General features: G+C 48.4%; 1 protein-coding gene across 1 annotated transcript; it reads right to left on the reverse strand.

Annotated features, from left to right (window-relative positions):
- Positions 1 to 691: 691 nt before the first annotated feature.
- On the reverse strand, positions 692 to 3,137 carry LOC119404152 (uncharacterized). Its single transcript, XM_037670746.2, has 2 exons — positions 2,937 to 3,137; positions 692 to 1,102 (listed from the first exon to the last, which is right to left on the reverse strand). The coding sequence occupies exons 1-2, from the start codon at positions 3,078 to 3,080 to the stop codon at positions 782 to 784; spliced, it is 465 nt and encodes a 154-aa protein (XP_037526674.1). The 5' UTR covers positions 3,081 to 3,137; the 3' UTR covers positions 692 to 781.
- Positions 3,138 to 20,455: the final 17,318 nt, after the last annotated feature.

The following is a 20,455-nucleotide window of genomic DNA, read 5'->3' on the forward strand; positions in this document are numbered from 1 at the left end:
AAATATAAAGCAAATAAATGCGCAGGTTTCGAACTTACGGGCCACAGTGCAGGAAGACGACGTAATAAATACGGGGTGGAAGGAAACTGCATCCACAGGTGCCGCCATGTTGACTTTTTTCCGGCGCTGCCGTCTGCTCGACATGCCTAGCGCGTGTGCGCAGACGCTATGGGGACGCCGAGCCGACGACGCGGCGCGGATGGAGACATATTGAGCAGCGCTGCCAAAGACCACGACACGGGGACGGCCACGGTGCGGTGGCGCCATCTAGTTTTGGTGCCCCTCAAGATTTCTACATGCCTCCCCCCCCCCTCTCTCTTGGCTCCCCACCAAGAGCTAGTACATTCGAGACACAACGCTTAAGTTCCCAGCATCGCTGAAGGAACTTACTTGCAGTGGGTAGCCCCTCCCCCCCCCCCCCCCTATTCAGTATACGAATCTTGGCGTAGCTCCTGATATAGATGCAAAATGTAAGTATGTATGCATTGGCCTGCTTTGCGATCACTTACGCTATTCATACGGCTAGTTTTATTAAGAGTGCATGTCAGCGCTGATCAGTACTCCGCGTCCTCTCTTCTGTCCCCTCTCGTCGCCTGCGCTGATATGCACTAATAATCATGTCGTACCAACACGCCCACTCCAACAGTCTTCTTAGATTTATTCGTCATTAGGGTATAGTTAAGAGACCCATGCTCTCTCACATGAAGAAAATTTGCCATTCCGGCATATATAACACAAAACAAGAACAACGCGACGTAATCACAGCACCATGAGCGACAGTCTACGCGGCTTTCTCCGTGCTCGTCTTGGCGGCGTCCTTCTTGCGGTGCTGGCGCACTTTCTGTCGGCGATCGTGCTTCAGCTGCCGCTCTCGACCCCAGGGGTCGTCCCTGTAGTGGGACCCGAACACCTCGTACGCGGCTAGCCTGCCCACCGTCGCGTCCTCGGCCATCTCGGCGCGCCCCATGCCGAGCAGCACCTCGTCCAGCGAGCTCTGGGCCACGAGCACGGACTCGAACCTGACGCACTGGCTCACCGTGTTGAGCCGAGAGAACACCTCGCTCCAGGGAAGCCTGCTGGCCACGTGGTACACGAAGGTGCCCTGGGGGAGCCGCCGGCCGTTGAAAGTCAAACAGTGCTTTGCGTCTACGGGCCTGACTCGCGCACTTGCACAGCCTAGCTGCCTGACGGTTTTGCCGGCGAGGAACTGGCGGAGTTCTTTCAACGCGAGAGCGCTAAAGAGCTCGTTTCGCAGAAATTCCGGTGTCGGTGTCGGCGTCTTTGGTTGTGAGCGAAAAATCAACGTCGTCCGATGAGCGATAATTCGAGGTAAGTGCGAATAAAGAAATGATAAGAAATCTTCGGTTCAAGCGGGACCGGGGATTGGAACTTATGCAGCCATACCAGCTTTTATTCAAGGTCAGTATTATCTAAATATTCTATAATCTTGTTTCTCTTTTGCTTTTGTATTTGTCGATTGTATATCTGTCATCACACTGTGTCAATACTGTTGTTTCATAAGCCTTGCTGTGAACACGCTGCCAAGCGAAACGGGGCCGCGGCTCGGTCAAGCTTTATCTGGCAGCTTCTTTTTTTTTTTTTTGCTCCTCCACTGTCTGTCTCTTTACGGGACACAAATCAAGAATTTGAACTTCAACCTAATTAAGGAATTTTGCGTGCTCAGACCACGATATCATTACGAGGCACGGAGCAGTGGAAGACTGCGGATTAATTTTGACCCTTCTCGTGCACGAGTGAGGTGGAGAAGCCGTTGCGAAAATGCACGCCCCTTCGCTATGTAATACAGATAAAATCGCTGAACCTATCACACGTTTCCGCGTATTAAGCGATTTCCGAGCGGATTTTCAAAGACTAGACTAGGATAGAGGACAGGCACAGAGAAATAGCGGCGACAGCTGGCAATGCTATTCCGTAGAGTTACCGCGTATGCTACCTGTTACAGTACTCTAGTTTCAGGAGACGCTACGGGACGTATAGATATCAGCAGATCATAAAAACAAAAGCTAACACGAAAGAAGAATAACGAGGGATAGCCAAGATGATTGAATGCTATAGACGTAGTAATGCATGATCGTATATAACGAACATGCTGGGCGATTACTGGTGGCCTCTATGCTTTAAAGGGGTTGCTAATGAAGATTATCATGAGCGGCACGATAAGTACAATACGGCTTTGTCTACTTCTCCATCTTCTTTTTTTTTGAATAAAACATGCAACTAATGCCTGCAGGCCCTGGCGTTAAACTAAGCAACTCACTGCAATATGTTGCTGCGGTGTAAGCTTGACTGAGCATCACACAGCGGTCATGCTCGAATAGTACTGCATGCGTGATGCTCCAATGTGAGCAGTAGTCCGGATCAAACGGAGTAAACATAGGTAATCACTCCACTCCCTTCCACCTCAAGCTTCAATATACATGCATACAGGCCTGAGCGACGCTCCCATGTCAGTAATACTCTATTTTAAACGGAGTACACAGATCTCGTAAACAATCCTGTCTACTTGAACTCAAGTATCCGTAGTCGTGCATATCCGAATGACGCTCCAACGTGAGCAACACTCCTTTCTTAAACGGATTAAACAGAGCCCATAGTCGCGGATAAATTACACTTCAATGTGAGTAACACATCTAGTAATAATAATTATTGGGGTGTTAAGTCCGAAAATCACGATATGATTAAGAGGGACGCCGTAGTGGAGGGCTCCGGAAATTTCGACCACCTGGGGTTCTTTAACGTTAACCTAAATCCAAGCACACGGGCCTATATCGTTTGGCCTTCCTCAAAATGCGACTGGGATTCGATCCCGCGACCTTCGGGTCAGCAGTCGAGCACCATAACCGCCAGACCGCCGAGGCGGGTCCAACACTCCTAATGAAACGGAGTAAACACTGGTAATCACTCCTCTCTCTCACCTCTCGGCAGTCGACGCGCCTTGCTCCGGGAAAGAGTTGCGTGACCGCCTTGTCTGTTTTATCGATCACGTACGACGTGAACTTCTCGGCAAGCGAGAAGGTGACCGCGAAGCCTGTGGAGAAGGACTCCCTGAGCGCCGCCATGCTGCCCAGGGCCTTGATCTCACCAGCCGGCCATCAGACCCACGCGGCTGCACGCCATGTCGCACTCGTCCGTGCTGCAGGGTGACGACCACAACTAATACTGTAGGAAAGCTATTTCGTGAATTACGCGCTGCGCTATATTGCAAGTGAGTTTCGCTGAATCCCGCAAGGTGGTGGAAGGGATGAGAGGGATAATCGTCAACCACCCGATTGGAGCATAGAATAACATGCCATGTTACTCTATGTTTGTAGCACGAAGCCGCATTTGCAATTACGAGGGCAAATTAGTTGTTGAACGATTCGCCCCCGCGCTGCCAATTGCTAAGCATCCTTGTTAGCTCCATTGGTAGAGCGACCGCCCCGCAAAGACGTTGGTCCCGGGTTCGATCCCCGAACTACGACGAATTTTTCCTCAACTAAGAGACTTCTTCTTTCTGAGAAATACGCATGTATTTCCTAGTGGATTCTCGCTGCAAACGGATGATTGTCAATTATCCCTTTTATATTCATTCACCTCCGAGGAATTACAGTATCTTTCCAATGGTATTCAAAACATGAGAAAATATAATTAATAGAAGTCACACTTTCGCCGCAAGGAGCGATGCAATGAATGCGACAGGAACACATTCGAATATTATGTAAAGTAAGGCTAGCAGCTAACTCCATTACGATTCGATCAGGCGTAACTCTACAAACACTGGCATAAGGGAATACGGCCGCTGCAAGGCGCGAAGCGGATTTCTTGCTGTCAGTCGCTTCAACGCGAAGTAAGCGTTGAAAGCACAGAACGTACGAGGGTATGAGCCGTCGACCGGACTCAGTCGAGACAGCAGGCGCGACCGCACACTTCTGATCAACGTTCGCAGTTGATGCCCCAGCGACAAGCTTAAAAACATACTCTATACTGTTTCCACACCTGCGTGAGGTTAGAATAACCGCTGACGCAGAAACCCGGACCAGATCCCGCAGCGCCTCGTAGATCATCTGGCGCGCGGTGGTGTCGATGCCCCTGGTGGCGTCATCGAGAATCACCACGCGAGGAGCACCGATGATGGCTAAACCTATGGACAGCTTCCGTCTGGCGTCCGCACTGGGGAGAGACGAGCGAGAGAAGGGCGTCACATCCAGATTCTTACAGACTTGTATATATCTATATTTTATAGATGAGCTAAGCAGACTGCTTGGGTTACGCATTATGATTGCGTAAATGTGTGACATGAACGCGTTTTGAATTGAATCACCCGCTCATCTACATATTAATGTTTTCCTGGAACATGCAGCATGCGTCAATTGTTAAACAATAGATGTGAATTCTATCGATAGCTATTGTACAACGTTTATTCGCATGCTGGTGAATTTGTGTGTAAAGTGACTCCTGCTCTTTCATAATGTTTAAGATTTTTAAGAGCGAAGCTCTTAAAGCTCGAGGTAATACGCCAGGTTTCCGCAAAAAAATCCTCCGCGCCGTTGCTTATCAATAACCAAACCACAGCTGCGCACCGCCTGGGTTTAAACTTGCCTAGCCGCGCGTGCGCCGAGGAGCGCCGCCGCTAGAGTGCCTCGATGTCCTCCTCGCCCGCCCCTCCGTAGAGAGTGGAGACATCCTTTGACTGAGCTCCTGTCGCCAAAACCAGTTTTCGTAGTGCTGTCCGCCATTTTCACGCCGAGCGTGTGTGTCGAGACGCGCCTACAACGTGGCACTAGTCGGCAGGAATTTGATGCGGGTTTAACGACGGCGTTCTTTGAGCGCTTTCACACGAAATGCCTGGCTCCTTTGTGCAGTGGCGTAGCCAGAGGGGGGGGGGGGCACACCGGGCTCGTGCCCCCCTCCCCCCCCCTCAAGAATTTTTCCCCATGGGATACAGAACACAATATGAAACTCTACCCCACTTATCTGCACAGACCCAATATCAGATGACAAAGGTGCCCCCCCCTCCCCGCCCAAAAAAAAAAAAACATTTCTGCCTACGTCACTGGCTGTGTGCCACTGTGCTCAAACCACTCGAGCAATGGTTGGCGACTGTTCAACTTTCCGAAGGACCCAAAAAGGAGAACTGTCTCGGTGGCTAAGATCAAGCGCGACAATTGGCAGCCTACAAACACCTCGTCCCTGTGAATTGTGAGTATTACGCAATTCCCTCAAAGTATTTGTTTATTCTGCAATATTTTTGTAGCACGAGGGTGGTGACTGAAAGATCTTCCCTTATACATCGCGTTCGGGAGGATGTTTGTTGATGAGAGACAGCGTACGAAGTAATTTACAATAGTTACGCTAACTCTTAGCTGTGAGTGTAAAGCATTCAGAAAACAAATCCCATTGTAAAGTTCTGCGCGTGTCTGTACCAGTTTTAGAAATAGAGTTTGGAATCTTAATTCGTACTCTGCGCACGCAAACTTGCACGTGACGTGGAAGACTACCGAAGCTGTTTCTTTTCGTACGCCAAGAGGCTGGGACGGCATGCTGCGCACTGTCTTCTAAAGCGTATTTCCGATGAAATCACCCCTCAAGGTTGTGACTGCATACATAAACAAACTTCCGCGGCCTAAGTTGGCAGGATGCTGTGAGCGACACGAAGAAGCTGTGGAAAAGCTGCTAATTTCAAACTCCGCGAGGCTGAGGTTGAGCGTCAAGTCGCGGCGATGGGAGCTAACAGGCATGCATGCAAGACATGTGCAGGAGTGAGGCTGCAGTGAACATTGAAGTCGTGTGTTGGTGTATTAGGCACAACTGAGACATTTTCGTTTCTCTTTGCGATGTATATTCTGTTTTTTTTTTCTTCGCTTGTCAAGTAGAGCCGGAGAGGGATATGGCTATTTTACGTGTTGAAATTAATTAAATTGTCATTTTGTTAGCTTATTATCTTTTGCCTCAGGAGTTCTGCCAAATACGTGTGACAAATGATAATAGATAACAAAGATATGCAATTGGATCAAAATGCTTACAGCAATCACGTATTCATTAGTCATTTATTAATTGGTTACCTGTGCTGTAGACATTTCCTCAAGTAACTTTATCATCATTGCTGCATAATGACTGTTTTGAACCAGCACGGCTTCGCCGAGAAAATCTTCCTGAAGAGCGGAAATGCCAAGTAATATGGTGATTCGAACCTCAATATACCCATTGCTCTACACTAAAGCCTAAGCAACGCGTTGTTTTACACCCGCAGAGCAAGATCAGCCGGTGTCAAACGACGCCGTTTTCGTTTTAAAGTAAATAAACTATCACGCCAACAAGCGGTCACAGGGCGTTTAAAGGTGGTTTCAGGCAGCAGCATATCATCGCGTGAAGCGGCGAATTTCATACTGCTGTTAGACAGTAAACTATCAAAAATGAGATTTAATAAACCATGATAACACATTAATGCATTTCCGGAGTATTATAGTCTACGCAAAGCCTCCGTACATCCTGCAAACAGCTCACACGCGCGCCGTCAATGCGCCCCAAGATCGGAACCGGCGTGAAAATGGCGGACGCAGTAGCAGACGACGCGGTTGTCTCCACTCCCTACGGAGCGGCGGGCGAGGAGGACATCGAGGAACTCTAGCCGCCGCAGACAGTCCGCGCAGCCGCCGCGCCGAGTTTGCCCGGCGTGGCGCGAGCCGAGTACGAGTGACGAAAGGCCCGCGCTTCAACTGGGGGTGCCACAGCCAGGTTTGCACGTTAGTTTCTGCCGCTGGAGTTCTGACATGCTTGGAGGTTCTGTGACAGGCTGTGGTTCGACTCTGCTATGTCGACACCAAGGAATGACCTAGCATCAGTCATGACCTAGCACGTTAAGCCCCTAAGATGGACAAGCTTCCCTCTTTATTAATCTTTACCCGGCTACTATAAACGTCTTCCTTTTTTTGGAAACCCCCTTGCGCCTGCGAGGCCTTCGAACAAACAAAGAAATACAACCAAATAGATAAAGCGAGAATAGATAGATAGATAGATAGATAGATAGATAGATAGATAGATAGATAGATAGATAGATAGATAGATAGATAGATAGATAGATAGATAGATAGATAGATAGATAGATAGATAGATAGATAGATAGATAGATAGATAGATGGGGTTATTATGCATGCTTGCTCTAAATGCGCGTCAGAGGGTAAACGAACCTGACCTGCAGATATTCCTAAATTATGCTAGAAGCACACAGGCGTTGCACAGACTAACAGGCGCACCTGTAAGTGCCGCACATGAATTTGGCGGACTCGTTGAGGTCGACGACGCCGACGACGCATTCGACGAGCCTCTCGATCTTGTCGCTCCGTACGCCCCGTAGCCGTGCGAACAGCTCGAGCAGTTCGGCACCACTCAGGGCGTCCAGGAGGGCGTCTTCCTCGGGACAGAAGCCGACCTGAGACTGCCACTGGATCAGAAAAAGAGAGAAGGGGTACGTGGACAAGCTGCATACCTTTAAGCCGCCTTCACACTTGAATTCGAAGGAGGCGAAAGCGGCAAAACTCATCGGAAATTCACTCGCTTCGCCACCTAAGCGGCCGGACAACCAGGCGGCGAACCCGACGCGAAAAAATCGGTCCGAGACCGATTTTTCCGCCACGCGAAAGCGGATCGCGTTTCCGCTTCAAGGGAAGCCGTACTTTGGCTGCGCTAGCTTAAACTACGTGATGTAAAAACGGCCGGCCGCAAATTCAACATGGCGCCCAAGGCGTCGGAGGCGGCTCGCATCGGCGCAATTGCAAACTACCCGCGCGGCACGACAAAGCTCACTACCTCGACAAGGACGCGTTCCTCGAGAGCCTGGCTTAGATTAAGATTGCCGAGAAGACTGGAATTAGAGAAGGTGAAGCAGCAGCGAGTCGGCTTCGCCAACGTATCTCGCTTTCGCAAGCCGGGTGAATCCACCGCCGCGGCTGCTGGCGTGCCCGCTTATTTAGTTTCTGCTGGTGTAGCTCCTCAATCAAGGGTTTCAAAAGGTGAAAGCTTTTTCTTTTCGTGTTTTGTATGCATACTTGAATTCGGTAAAAAAATTAAATGTTCAGGAAACACTCAGGAATTCTCGAAATGGCGAAGGCGGCGGCGACGGCATGCAGGAGGGACAGAACCAATAATTATAAGCACACAAACAGACGAGGACAAAAAACACGTATGACACACAGGCTCTAAACAAATGTGAACAAATGTGAACATTTTCGACGCGCACGAACACGGTTTTCCGGCCGCTCTGGCGTTTTCGCTTTCTCTTCGCTTCGCAAGTGTGAATGCGCCATTAAAGCGAAAGCCTTAGATGCCTCACAGAACGCCACAATTGTGACCGTCAGACCAAATGCTTCAAAAAGTCGATGAACACATGCAAAACGCCTAACGTCCACTAATACTCTACCAATTGAAGTAAAAAGTGATAGAGAGCAATTACATAGCAATTCAGAGTAATTAAAAAGTAATCGAAAGAAGTTTCGCGGTTTTTAAAAGTAATTGAGAGTAATTAAAAACTTATTATAGCAATTCAAAGTAGCTGAGAGTAATTAGAAATCAGGTCGAAATAGCACAGACATTACAACAATGCAGACGTAATGGCCTACGCCATCCAGTCACCTTAGCATGCGATTATTTTTCAAACTGATAAAGTTGCAGCGGGCACTTACCCGATCGCTACAGGTACAGTTAACAGTGGTTGTCCGAAAAGTAATAGTGCATTAAAAATGATGGTTCGAAATCTTTGAAGTTTGAGTCACCTGATAACGTGGATGACTGTAAGGCGTGCTGGAATATCCACCACTACCGGTTTAATTATTACTAAGTTACTAGAACCGACTCTAGTAACCTTGGGTTTGAACAACGCGCCTGCAAGCGACAAGGCCATGGAGGATTGCCGCAGTTATCTGCGTGATGCTCCGGCTAAAGGGTGTCTTCACATATTCAGATACGTGCGGCGCGACTTTGATAAAGACAGGAGACACATAAAACACAGACGAGCGCCAACTCTTGACTGGCAGGTAGATACAGCAATCAGGTTTGCACATGCTAAGGCCGGATCAGTGCGGAAAGTTCCATATAGAAAGGGGCCCAATGTAGAAGAAATGTTCCAAAAAGACTTTGACTTGGGCGAGTTGGTACATACTCGGTTACATGCGGCGCGACTTTGATAGACAGGAGACACATAAAACACAGACGAGCGCCAACTCTTGACTGGCAGGTAGATACAGCAATCAGGTTTGCACATGCTAAGGCCGGATCAGTGCGGAAAGTTCCATATAGAAAGGGCCCCAATGTAGAAGAAATGTTCCAAAAACAATTTGACTTGGGCGAGTTGGTACATACTCGGTTACATGCGGCGCGACTTTGATAGACAGGAGACACATAAAACACAGACGAGCGCCAACTCTTGACTGGCAGGTAGATAAGCAATCAGGTTTGCACATGCTAAGGCCGGATCAGTGCGGAAAGTTCCATATAGAAAGGGGCCCAATGTAGAAGAAATGTTCCAAAAAGACTTTGACTTGGGCGAGTTGGTACATACTCGGTTACATGCGGCGCGACTTTGATAGACAGGAGACACATAAAACACAGACGAGCGCCAACTCTTGACTGGCAGGTAGATAAGCAATCAGGTTTGCACATGCTAAGGCCGGATCAGTGCGGAAAGTTCCATATAGAAAGGGCCCCAATGTAGAAGAAATGTTCCAAAAACAATTTGACTTGGGCGAGTTGGTACATACTCGGTTACATGCGGCGCGACTTTGATAGACAGGAGACACATAAAACACAGACGAGCGCCAACTCTTGACTGGCAGGTAGATAAGCAATCAGGTTTGCACATGCTAAGGCCGGATCAGTGCGGAAAGTTCCATATAGAAAGGGGCCCAATGTAGAAGAAATGTTCCAAAAAGACTTTGACTTGGGCGAGTTGGTACATACTCGGTTACATGCGGCGCGACTTTGATAGGCAGGAGACACATAAAACACAGACGAGCGCCAACTCTTGACTGGCAGGTAGATACAGCAATCAGGTTTGCACATGCTAAGGCCGGATCAGTGCGGAAAGTTCCATATAGAAAGGGCCCCAATGTAGAAGAAATGGTCCAAAAACAATTTGACTTGGGCGAGTTGGTACATACTCGGTTACATGCGGCGCGACTTTGATAGACAGGAGACACATAAAACACAGACGAGCGCCAACTCTTGACTGGCAGGTAGATAAGCAATCAGGTTTGCACATGCTAAGGCCGGATCAGTGCGGAAAGTTCCATATAGAAAGGGGCCCAATGTAGAAGAAATGTTCCAAAAAGACTTTGACTTGGGCGAGTTGGTACATACTCGGTTACATGCGGCGCGACTTTGATAGACAGGAGACACATAAAACACAGACGAGCGCCAACTCTTGACTGGCAGGTAGATAAGCAATCAGGTTTGCACATGCTAAGGCCGGATCAGTGCGGAAAGTTCCATATAGAAAGGGCCCCAATGTAGAAGAAATGTTCCAAAAACAATTTGACTTGGGCGAGTTGGTACATACTCGGTTACATGCGGCGCGACTTTGATAGACAGGAGACACATAAAACACAGACGAGCGCCAACTCTTGACTGGCAGGTAGATAAGCAATCAGGTTTGCACATGCTAAGGCCGGATCAGTGCGGAAAGTTCCATATAGAAAGGGGCCCAATGTAGAAGAAATGTTCCAAAAACACTTGGACTTGGGCGAGTTGGTACATACTCGGTTACATGCGGCGCGACTTTGATAGACAGGAGACACATAAAACACAGACGAGCGCCAACTCTTGACTGGCAGGTAGATAAGCAATCAGGTTTGCACATGCTAAGGCCGGATCAGTGCGGAAAGTTCCATATAGAAAGGGCCCCAATGTAGAAGAAATGGTCCAAAAACAATTTGACTTGGGCGAGTTGGTACATACTCGGTTACATGCGGCGCGACTTTGATAGACAGGAGACACATAAAACACAGACGAGCGCCAACTCTTGACTGGCAGGTAGATAAGCAATCAGGTTTGCACATGCTAAGGCCGGATCAGTGCGGAAAGTTCCATATAGAAAGGGGCCCAATGTAGAAGAAATGTTCCAAAAAGACTTTGACTTGGGCGAGTTGGTACATACTCGGTTACATGCGGCGCGACTTTGATAGACAGGAGACACATAAAACACAGACGAGCGCCAACTCTTGACTGGCAGGTAGATACAGCAATCAGGTTTGCACATGCTAAGGCCGGATCAGTGCGGAAAGTTCCATATAGAAAGGGGGCCCAATGTAGAAGAAATGTTTCCAAAAAGACTTTGACTTGGGCGAGTTGGTACATACTCGGTTACATGCGGCGCGACTTTGATAGACAGGAGACACATAAAACACAGACGAGCGCCAACTCTTGACTGGCAGGTAGATAAGCAATCAGGTTTGCACATGCTAAGGCCGGATCAGTGCGGAAAGTCCCATATAGAAAGGGCCCCAATGTAGAAGAAATGTTCCAAAAACAATTTGACTTGGGCGAGTTGGTACATACTCGGTTACATGCGGCGCGACTTTGATAGACAGGAGACACATAAACACAGACGAGCGCCAACTCTTGACTGGCAGGTAGATAAGCAATCAGGTTTGCACATGCTAAGGCCGGATCAGTGCGGAAAGTTCCATATAGAAAGGGGCCCAATGTAGAAGAAATGTTCCAAAAAGACTTTGACTGGGCGAGTTGGTACATACTCGGTTACATGCGGCGCGACTTTGATAGACAGGAGACACATAAAACACAGACGAGCGCCAACTCTTGACTGGAAGGTAGATAAGCAATCAGGTTTGCACATGCTAAGGCCGGATCAGTGCGGAAAGTTCCATAAAGAAAGGGCCCCAATGTAGAAGAAATGTTCCAAAAACAATTTGACTTGGGCGAGTTGGTACATACTCGGTTACATGCGGCGCGACTTTGATAAAGACAGGAGACACATAAAACACAGACGAGCGCCGACTCTTGACTGGCAGGTAGATACAGCAATCAGGTTTGCACATGCTAAGGCCGGATCAGTGCGGAAAGTTCCATATAGAAAGGGGCCCAATGTAGAAGAAATGTTCCAAAAACACTTGGACTTGGGCGAGTTGGTACATACTCGGATACATGCGGCGCGACTTTGATGAAGACAGGAGACACATAAAACACAGACGAGCGCCAACTCTTGACTGGCAGGTAGATAAGCAATCAGGTTTGCACATGCTAAGACCGGATCAGTGCGGAAAGTTCCATATACAAAGGGCTCCAATGTAGAAGAAATGTTCCAAAAACACTTGGACTTGGGCGAGTTGGTACATACTCGGTTACATGCGGGGCGACTTTGATGAAGACAGGAGACACATAAAACACAGACGAGCGCCAACTCTTGACTGGCAGGTAGATAAGCAATCAGGTTTGCACATGCTAAGGCCGGATCAGTGCGGAAAGTTCCATATAGAAAGGGCCCCAATGTAGAAGAAATGTTCCAAAAACACTTGGACTTGGGCGAGTTGGTACATACAAGGATACATGCGGCGCGACTTTGATGAAGACAGGAGACACATAAAACACAGACGAGCGCCAACTCTTGACTGGCAGGTAGATAAGCAATCAGGTTTGCACATGCTAAGGCCGGATCAGTGCGGAAAATTCCATATAGAAAGGGCCCCAATGTAGAAGAAATGTTCCAAAAACACTTGGACTTGGGCGAGTTGGTACATACTCGGATACATGCGGCGCGACTTTGATGAAGACAGGAGACACATAAAACAACGACGAGCGCCAACTCTTGACTGGCAGGTGGATAAGCAATCAGGTTTGCACATGCTAAGGCTGGATCAGTACGGAAAGTTCCATATAGAAAGGGCCCCAATGTAAAAGAAATGTTCCAAAAACACTTGGACTTGGGCGAGTTGGTACATACTCGGATACATGCGGCGCGACTTTGATGAAGACAGGAGACACATAAAACATAGACGAGCGCCGACTCTTGACTGGCAGGTAGATAAGCAATCAGGTTTGCACATGCTTAGGCCGGATCAGTGCGCGAAGTTCCATATAGAAAGGGCCCCAATGTAGAAGAAATGTTCCAAAAACACTTGGACTTGGGCGAGTTCGCACATACTCGGATACATGCGGCGCGACTTTGATGAAGACAGGAGACACATAAAACACAGACGAGCGCCAACTCTTGACTGGCAGGTAGATAAGCAATTAGGTTTGCACATGCTAAGGCCGGATCAGTGCGGAAAGTTCCATATAGAAAGGGGCCCAACGTAGAAGAAATCTGTTCCAATAACACTTTGACTTGGGCGAGTTGGTACGTGCTCGGATACATGCGGCGCGACTTCGATGAAGACAGGAGACACATAAAACAACGACGAGCGCCAACTCTTGACTGGCAGGTGGATAAGCAATCAGGTTTGCACATGCTAAGGCCGGATCAGTGCGCGAAGTTCCATATAGAAAGGGCCCCAATGTAAAAGAAATGTTCCAAAAACACTTGGACTTGGGCGAGTTGGTACATACTCGGATACATGCGGCGCGACTTTGATGAAGACAGGAGACACATAAAACACAGACGAGCGCCAACTCTTGACTGGCAGGTAGATAAGCAATCAGGTTTGCACATGCTAAGGCCGGATCAGTGCGGAAAGTTCCATATAGAAAGGGGCCCAACGTAGAAGAAATCTGTTCCAATAACACTTTGACTTGGGCGAGTTGGTACGTGCTCGGATACTGCGGCGCGACTTCGATGAGACAGGAGACACATAAACAACGACGAGCGCCAACTCTTGACTGGCAGGTGGATAAGCAATCAGGTTTGCACATGCTAAGGCCGGATCAGTGCGCGAAGTTCCATATAGAAAGGGCCCCAATGTAAAAGAAATGTTCCAAAAACACTTGGACTTGGGCGAGTTGGTACATACTCGGATACATGCGGCGCGACTTTGATGAAGACAGGAGACACATAAAACAACGACGAGCGCCAACTCTTGACTGGCAGGTGGATAAGCAATCAGGTTTGCACATGCTAAGGCCGGATCAGTGCGCGAAGTTCCATATAGAAAGGGCCCCAATGTAAAAGAAATGTTCCAAAAACACTTGGACTTGGGCGAGTTGGTACATACTCGGATACATGCGGCGCGACTTTGATGAAGACAGGAGACACATAAAACACAGACTAGCGCCAACTCTTGACTGGCAGGTAGATAAGCAATCAGGTTTGCACATGCTAAGGCCGGATCAGTGCGGAAAGTTCCATATAGAAAGGGGCCCAACGTAGAAGAAATCTGTTCCAATAACACTTTGACTTGGGCGAGTTGGTACGTGCTCGGATACATGCGGCGCGACTTCGATGAAGACAGGAGACACATAAAACACAGAGGAGCGCCACTCTTGACTGGCAGGTAGATACAGCAATCAGGTTTTTACATGCTAACACGATACGATTACGAAATACGGGGTATACACACCGTAGCGGGCTGCACTCCGGAACTGTTGATCACTTAAGGGTGTTTAAAGGGACACTATAGAAAATCGCTGAATCGGTTCAGATCGATAAATTGTGCTCTGAGAACTCTAATGTCTTTAATTTCGCCATCATAGGTTTATTAATAGAGGAGAAAATCAACTTCAAATTTTCATTTTTAAATTTCGCGCCGAAAGCTCCCGCGTGACGTCACGGATTTCAAGCTGTATTTATCGTATTTTGGCGCCATTGGCTCAAAAAAATTATCCCAAACTTGTTATGTTAAGTCTATGGTCCCCTCAGAGGACAATGTACTTCATTTTTACCGATTAGGAACTACGTAGTCCCTAGTAGGCGCCGTCAAAACATGTGACGTCACCGCGAATCGTGCGGAAACTTCAAGGTGGCGTCGCCACCCACGTTTCGTTTTTTGCGCGTTTTCTCGCTTGCTAAGCGTCTTCTCGCAGCAAGCGTAGTGGTTTTGGTATCGTGAAAGAGTACTTTACTCAATATGAGAAAAATCGCTTTGCCCTTTAGTGTCCCTTTAAAACCAATATCGGACGCGACCGCGAGCTCACTTCTCGCGGCGAATCGGACAGCTTCCGGGCACCCATGTACGCCTCGCCGATGCTCATGACGGTGTAGGCGGCCAGCATCTGGGCTACGCTGCTCTTCCCGCACCCGTAGACGCCCAGCAGGCCGAAACACTCGTCCCGAGGCAACGCCAAGTTGAAGCCGCACACGGCGTAGTCTTCGCCGTACCATTTGTGCACCTCTTCGGCAACCAGCGCGTAGTTGCCCACGGTGTGCTCGGCGCATGCGCGGCGCACCTGCGAAGCATGAGGCGCTTTTGCATTAGGTGGCCTCACGACGCTGCATACGAACGAACGGGATAGAAATATTAGAAGGTATACAGCGTGCTTATTTTCTTAAAAGCGTACGGATTAAAATAAAAATGCTGTAACGGTAAGACACCTGTTTTCATCGCAGACAGTCTAGAAATTTTACTCGGGAAGGTTATACCGCAAACTGTGGCGCCCTGCGACCAATTCGAATAGTTTTCTGAGGCTGACAGAAAAACTCGACAGGTTTTTGTTAAGCCTTTTCAATAGCAGTAGTGCAGAGGTATTTCTGCCGCCACGTAGCGTTCGTCGGCGAAGACGAATACCACGTCTTTTAACAGAAAGAAAAAGAAAATTTAGCATTGTCTAAATAACAGCCTGTATGTACAGTCTGGGGTTTTACGACATGAGAGAACCATAGCGCGTCCGTTAGGCCAGTTTAAGCAATGACTTTTGAGCAACACCGGGTTGCCAGACGACGGTGGCGGCATCTCGACTGGCTGCGTCTCTTCGTCTTCTTCTCTACAATACACACGCACGACTCCGTGTATGAAAAGTGTTCCCGCCTAAACGTTTAAATAGGCCATGTATTAACAGTTAATTGGACACTGCGAATAATTTGCGCCAGCAGTGAAGCAGAAAACGCTTGGTTAAATCTAATAATGGCGTTTACCTCGTTGATTTTAGCGCCAGAAGATGGCGCCACCAGTTGAACCACTCATGTTTACGTACCCGGTACCGGTACACCGGTTATACGCAAACGCTAGAGAGTCTGTAGGCAAACTAAAACGCTTTATTATTATTATTATTATTATTATTATTATTATTATTATTATTATTATTATTATTATTATTATTATTATTATTATTATTATTATTATTATTATTATTATTATAGGGCAACACTCCGGATTTCTTCTTACCACTTCGAGTTCTTCAATGCCTCCTTAAACATGGACACACTGGTGCTCTTGGATTTTGCCGTCCTTAAAAATTCGGTCGCCGCGGTAGGGAATCGAACACGCGTCCTCGAGCCTAGAGGACACCACTTTAGCGTAAACGGCACAGTCTTTTCGGTACTGCTGATAAACCCTACTAATGGTAACCCGGTATTGCGCCAACTCCCTTGTCTACACCGGAATGCCGGACACGCTAAGGCTGTTGAAAAGTACGGCCGTACGCGCTTGCTCAGCCCGTTCAGTTTCTAAGGGCTATAAAGAACAGAGACCGATGGCCTGGCTACCTTCATCTTCAACCATTTAACAGCGAAGCTGAGAGTCAAATCACGAAAAGGGCTGTCATCCGGAGAAAACCTCGCCGCGCCGTTGCCATAGCAACCGCCACAGCTGCGCGCCACCTGGCCTCGCCACGCCTCGCTACCGCGAAGTCCCGCCAAGCCGACGGAGGAGCCGCCGCGCCTGACAACCACGACAGCTGGGGTGACGTCACGCAGAGCCGCGCATGCGCCGCGCAGCAGCTGCGTGGGGAGCGCGACAAGTTTAAAATTGGTGTGCAACCGTCTCCGTCATAAGATACGTCATAAATAGAGCTAATGCTCATGTGCATGTCTTCCGAATCGCTTTAAATAAGCCGCGCCTCATCGTGCCGAGGCAGTTCTGGCCATGGCCTGCCCGAGGAAAGTCCGCACACCTGAAGAAGAAGCTACTTATCGCGAGGATCGAGCCGCTTTGCTGTTTCTAGTCCTGCGAGGCCAGTTCAAGCTTCTTCGTATTTATTCCTTACTAATCCTTATGATAGTTGCAGGCGGCCGGTGCTCGTCAGCCATCGTCTTTTATGTTCAATAAATACCACCTACCGTGTGTCGTTCCCCGGTGACTTCCGCGTCGGTGGAGCCACGTGACGGCTTGCCCACAGAATCGGGGCGAAAGAATCGGCCAGAGTTGCGGCAGCTAAGATAGACGAATAGAATGAGGGCCTCCGTAAACAGGTAGTACACCTCCAAGCCGACGCCAACCTTCGACGACTTAAGCGGGCCCCAATCGATATTGGCTCTGAGATCAGCATCGAGCACTGCGAGAAGAGGTATCCAGCGAAGCGTTTGAACCGTACAGTTTTTTAAAAAAATTTAAAGGCGAAAGCGTTACATGCCTCACTAAACGCAAAAAACTGACGGTCGGCGTCCCGCACTGCCGGCGTCAATACGAGTGATGCAAAAAATAATCATCACGTGATGACGTCGCCATATGACACCATGACGTCACAGATTGCGAAAATTTATGACATACTGGCGTCACTATGATGTCGCGCAACGTGCCCTCACGTGATGACGTCATCACCTGACTTCATCGCTTTGTCAAATGTGGGCCGATCACGGAGGCGGTGAAAAAAAATTGGGGAGGGGCGAAGCGTGTAGGGAAGGGTGTGTCAGCTCCACTAGTATTGAGGCAAAAACCAGTCAAAAGGACGCCGGACAAGGGGAAGAAGTGACACACACAACGACTGGACTAGCAACTGCGCTTTATTAGCTGACAGCACCTCCCAGAAGAACCACGGCGCATGCGCTAATCACGTAAAACCATGAAGCAAAAACCCAAAACATGAAAAAAGCAAAAGCAGAAATTGGCCTACATAACGGCCAAGAATCTACCGCCAGAGTGACAGGAACTCGCATTCCTTCTGTAGTAATGAAATGGACGTACTGCTTACACAATCATCGCAGTGAATGTTTATATGATAAGCTTCAAGGATTTCGCGCTCCTCCTTGCCCCCACCTCTACCCAAAATCTTAACATTGGAAAACAGCGGCACACAACCACAGATCTGGCAGTGGCGGGGAAGATTAGCCCCGTCTGACGTGTTCAACGAATTGTGGCGCTCGCGCAGTCGTTCATTCAAACATCGGCCAGTTTGGCCGATGTATACTTTTTCGCATGTTAGCGGAATCGCATACACAACATGTTTCGCGCAGGTAGTGTACTTGGTTTTATGTCGAATAGAACATACCGGAGTGCTAGTGTTTCCGCGAGCAACACGTGCACACAGCGCAGAAAGTTTGCAAGGCGCCGAAAAGACAACATCTACGCCCTGTCTCAAAGCGACTTTTTTCACATTGTGGGAAACCTTATGTATGTAAGGCATCACTGTATCACTTATGTATGTAAGGCATCAACAAGCTCCTTTGGGGCCGAGTTCACCTTGATGCAATGGGACAGAACGCGAGCTCGGCAAGTGATGAGCGCAACGGTGCTAACACACTTAATGGCCTGGCTTCCGGAAGAATGCACATTTAGAAAGGTACCCAGCGAAGAAGAAATATTTTAATGCTATCATCTAATGACACCGTCACACTGGCGGCTAAACAAGTTCTGAGTTACTTCCGAGGTTGCTCTAACGCCCTATCTTTTACTCATGAACTTCCGGTTGACAATTCCATTAGGTTTTTGGATCTTTTGCTTACTTTTAGGGATGATGGACATTTGTGCTGGTGCTTTTCTCCCAGAAGCAAGAAATCCTTGTTACCCTACTCGTCCGCGCACTCAAAAATTGTTAAGAGAGGGATCGCGAGTAACTGCTTCCGTAATGCACTGCAGAAGAGTTGCCACCACTGCGTTAAGTCGAGTTTTGACTGTCAGGTAGAGCGCTTGGAAGCAGCTGGTTTTCCCAGGCAGGTCTTGACAGCTGTAGCAGAAACGCTGCTGCAAAAGGTGGAAAGGCCGGCGAATAGATGTCCAGAACCAATTGATTCCCAGCGGAAGAGTGTTGTAGTGATGCCTTACATACATAAGGTTTCCCACAATGTGAAAAAAGTCGCTTTGAGACAGGGCGTAGATGTTGTCTTTTCGGCGTCTTGCAAACTTTCTGCGCTGTGCGCACGTGTTGCTCGCGGAAACACTAGCACTCCGGTATGTTCTATTCGACATAAAACCAAGTACACTACCTGCGCGAAACATGTTGTGTATGCGATTCCGCTAACATGCGAAAAAGTATACATCGGCCAAACTGGCCAATGTTTGAATGAACGACTGCGCGAGCACCACAATTCGTTGAACACGTCAGACGGGGCTAATCTTCCCCGCCACTGCCAGATCTGTGGTTGTGTGCCGCTGTTTTCCAATGTTAAGATTTTGGGTAGAGGTGGGGGCAAGGAGGAGCGCGAAATCCTTGAAGCTTATCATATAAACATGCACCGCGATGATTGTGTAAGCAGTACGTCCATTTCATTACTACAGAAGGAATGCGAGTTCCTGTCACTCTGGCGGTAGATTCTTGGCCGTTATGTAGGCCAATTTCTTATTTTGCTTTTTTCATGTTTTGGGTTTTTGCTTCATGGTTTTACGTGATTAGCGCATGCGCCGTGGTTCTTCTGGGAGGTGCTGTCAGTTAATAAAGCACAGTTGCTAGTCCAGTCGTTGCGTGTGTCACTTCTTCCCCTTGTCCGGCGTCTTTTTGACTGGTTTTTGCCTCAGCGTCATGTACCAACTGACCCAGACTTCGACGTTACTCCACTAGCGTGAAGCCTGTGGAGGGGCGAAGCACGCAGTGTGCACCGGTGTTTCCCACAGCAAAATCACTGCTAATGGGCAATGAGAGACAGAAGAGAGATTAGACACAGAGACCCGCAGTCCGCTTTTAGTGAACGTACACGCTGCGAATCTTTATTATTCAACTACGCACAAGAAAATCTCCCATCGGCACTACATTGCGGGTTATATATACGGAAAACACGGCTGCTGCACGGCTTCCGGTTTTGTGCGCCGGCGTTGCCTAGTAGCATTGGCGGGGAACAAAAGCCTTAGCGAGTAGCCCGCACATTTTCAACACTTTTCTCCCCGTGTGTGGCCAAAAATTTTAAATAAATATTCCTCTAAACTGCATACGCAACATTACAAGAGTTAGGGCTTCACTTTAAGCGCCTTCCTTTTACCTGAAAGCGGAAAAAGAGCCTCTCCTTATTCTGGCACTACATAAAAAATCCGCTTTCTGCTTCGGCGTTAGAGAGTGATAATTGAAGTGACCGGAAGTTTCTTGGGTGCAACACGTGCTGCTTCAAACCGACCGAAAAGGGGTGGCTGGTGAACGGTTGTGCAGCGCGCGCAGTCGGTATTTTCAATCAAGAAACTCGCTAGCAGACGCTGCCTGCGTCGGCGTTGTCTCT

The sequence above is a fragment of the Rhipicephalus sanguineus genome, chromosome 9 (genome assembly GCF_013339695.2).
Source record: "Rhipicephalus sanguineus isolate Rsan-2018 chromosome 9, BIME_Rsan_1.4, whole genome shotgun sequence".
NCBI classification, from domain to species: Eukaryota; Metazoa; Arthropoda; class Arachnida; order Ixodida; family Ixodidae; genus Rhipicephalus; species Rhipicephalus sanguineus.

What these genes read in the sequence shown, in the direction of transcription:
- LOC119404152 (XM_037670746.2), bottom strand. Translation starts at nt 3,080, where the DNA reads ATGGCGGCGCTCAGGGAGTCCTTCTCCACAGGCTTCGCGGTCACCTTC. An exon ending in GGCGCGTCGACTGCCGAGAG is followed by an intron (nt 1,103 to 2,936) that starts GTGAGAGAGAGG and finishes CGGCTCCCCCAG; the next exon opens with GGCACCTTCGTGTACCACGT.